This window comes from Austrofundulus limnaeus, unplaced genomic scaffold, assembly GCF_001266775.1.
Source record: "Austrofundulus limnaeus strain Quisiro unplaced genomic scaffold, Austrofundulus_limnaeus-1.0 Scaffold663, whole genome shotgun sequence".
In the NCBI taxonomy this organism is placed as follows: Eukaryota; Metazoa; Chordata; class Actinopteri; order Cyprinodontiformes; family Rivulidae; genus Austrofundulus; species Austrofundulus limnaeus.
In genome coordinates this window covers 48,536-50,613 of record NW_013953065.1, presented here as the reverse complement: position 1 = coordinate 50,613, position 2,078 = coordinate 48,536, and the positions used below count along the sequence as shown (strand labels likewise).

Here is a 2,078-nt window from a genome sequence, read left to right as displayed (position 1 = left end):
GTAACTAGATGTTACATTTTAAGTAAAGAAGTAAAAGTATAATTTTTGCTTTAAAATGTAACAAAATAAAAGTCAAAGTTACTATTTAAAAATATTCGTAAAATTACAAATCCACAAAAAACTACTTAAGTACTGTAACAAAGTAAATGCACTTATTTACTATAAATCTCTGACATCAGGCTATATATCTGATTTGATCCAGTCAGAGGGGCTGCAGGCCAATTCAAATTCAAGGATGTAAAGCAAAACTAAAACACCATGAAGCAATTACATCCCACTGTAAGTTATTAACTGAATAATCTGAAATGATTGCATGATTCAAGGAAGATTTATGGTTTGTGTTCATTGGCTTCAGTTTGTTGTTGTCATGTTGCTTTTTCCAAAGTGTTGTGAATGATAAAAATCAGAATGATTTTATTATTTTGATGTAAAATTTTTAGATAGATCAACAGACAGTGTCATAATGACCACAAAGTAAAATCTTTTTTTAGTCTATTTGTTTCTGAGCTCCTGTAGCGCCTCCTAGAGGGCAACAGCTGAAACTGGTAGAACCTCCAGAGGTAGTAGAAGCTGGAGAGGTCCAATTTTTTTCATTTTATACCAACAACAGACATCAAATGAAGTCATTTCAATAAATCTTCCTTGTTCTGTGTGCCATTGGATCAGGTGCCACCATCCCAGCCAACACCAAACACGGATCTCGTTTCGAAGTCTTCAAAAACGGAACTTTCGTGGTCAAGAACATCCAACTTCAGGATCGAGGACAGTACCTCTGCACGGCACGCAATCAGTTTGGATCAGATCGAATGGTCGTTACTTTAACCGTCCAGACCGAGTCCCCCAAAATACAAGCACCCGAGTCCGCGGAGATAGCAACCTACCTGGGAAAAAATGTTTCTTTTGACTGCCTCGCGTCTGGAAAACCACCAGCTCAAATTTCCTGGATCCTCCCGGACAGAACGTTTGTTCGAGAAGCTGGAAGCATTCACACACTCCTCTCTCCCATGTCCCTGCTTCAGAATGGAACCCTGAAAATCCACCCTGCCAATTTCTCCAGCAAAGGAGACTATAAATGTATCGCAAGCAACGCAGCAGGTGCTGATACAGTCACCTATCGCCTCCATGTGGCAGCTCTGCCTCCAAGCATAGGTGGAGAGACCCAGGAAACTGTGACTGTCCAACAAGGTACGACAGAAACAAGGCAGATGCTAATTGGGAAACTGCATGGTTTGTGTCTGAAAATGTGTTTATTGAATGTTATTCTGAGCTGTTTAAACTCCATGTGAGCAGGCAGGAGTGTATATGTCCACTGCTCGGTGAAGGGGGAACCGGTTCCTGCTCTGAAATGGATGCTCCCAGCGGGCCTCTTCATCAAACCATCACAGTTTCTGGGACACAGGCTGTTTGTCTTCCCCAACGGGACTTTACTTGTAAACAACGTGTTGCCTTCTGAGGGTGGAAGGTAAGAAATGCCAATTTCTTTCAGTTTTAGTGTGTTTGTCAAATTTAGGATTGAATTAAGCACTTCCTAGTTGTACACCTGTGCTGTGGCTGTGCACGTCGCCACGTGCAGAGAAGTTAAAAGAAAAGCTGCCAAGAACATTCATCATTCATATTATTCTTCATACCTTTAATTTCCCTGCTGAACGTAGCGGGAGTCACATGACTGAAATGATCCAATAGCAGTACAGAACAGACAGCACTTCTATCCTTCATAGATCTACAGTACAGCGAAGTGCTGGCCTGACAGCTAATCCATCTGTCCTCTGATTGGATTGTGAAATTTTTGATTGATAAGACATTGATTAATCAGCTGGAGGCAGAAAAACAGTCAAAATTTGTACTTGTAAACTGAAACTCATGCATAAACAAATTGATTTATTTACATACACCTTCCTCCATCCATATTTTCAGTTACAGCTGAGTCATTTTTGTGTTCCCCTCTCTGTCATGTGGATGGAGGACCTCAGTGACGAGAGGAGAATGTGTAGTGCTGAGCTAATACATATGTGGTATGGCGTCAGGGCTAAAGCTAACAGGCTAAGCTGAGGTTCTTCTTCCATGAAGCAGCTCTGTTG

General features: G+C 41.2%; 1 protein-coding gene across 1 annotated transcript in view; it reads left to right on the top strand.

The window, feature by feature from the left end:
- si:ch211-159i8.4 (matrix-remodeling-associated protein 5) overlaps positions 1-2,078 on the top strand; it is a gene marked incomplete in the record, with an annotated part of 61,229 nt that overhangs the window by 48,744 nt on the left and 10,407 nt on the right. Inside the window, 2 exon segments of the mRNA XM_014027564.1 lie at positions 667-1,185; positions 1,291-1,462. Coding sequence (XP_013883018.1) covers positions 667-1,185; positions 1,291-1,462 — 691 coding nt within the window.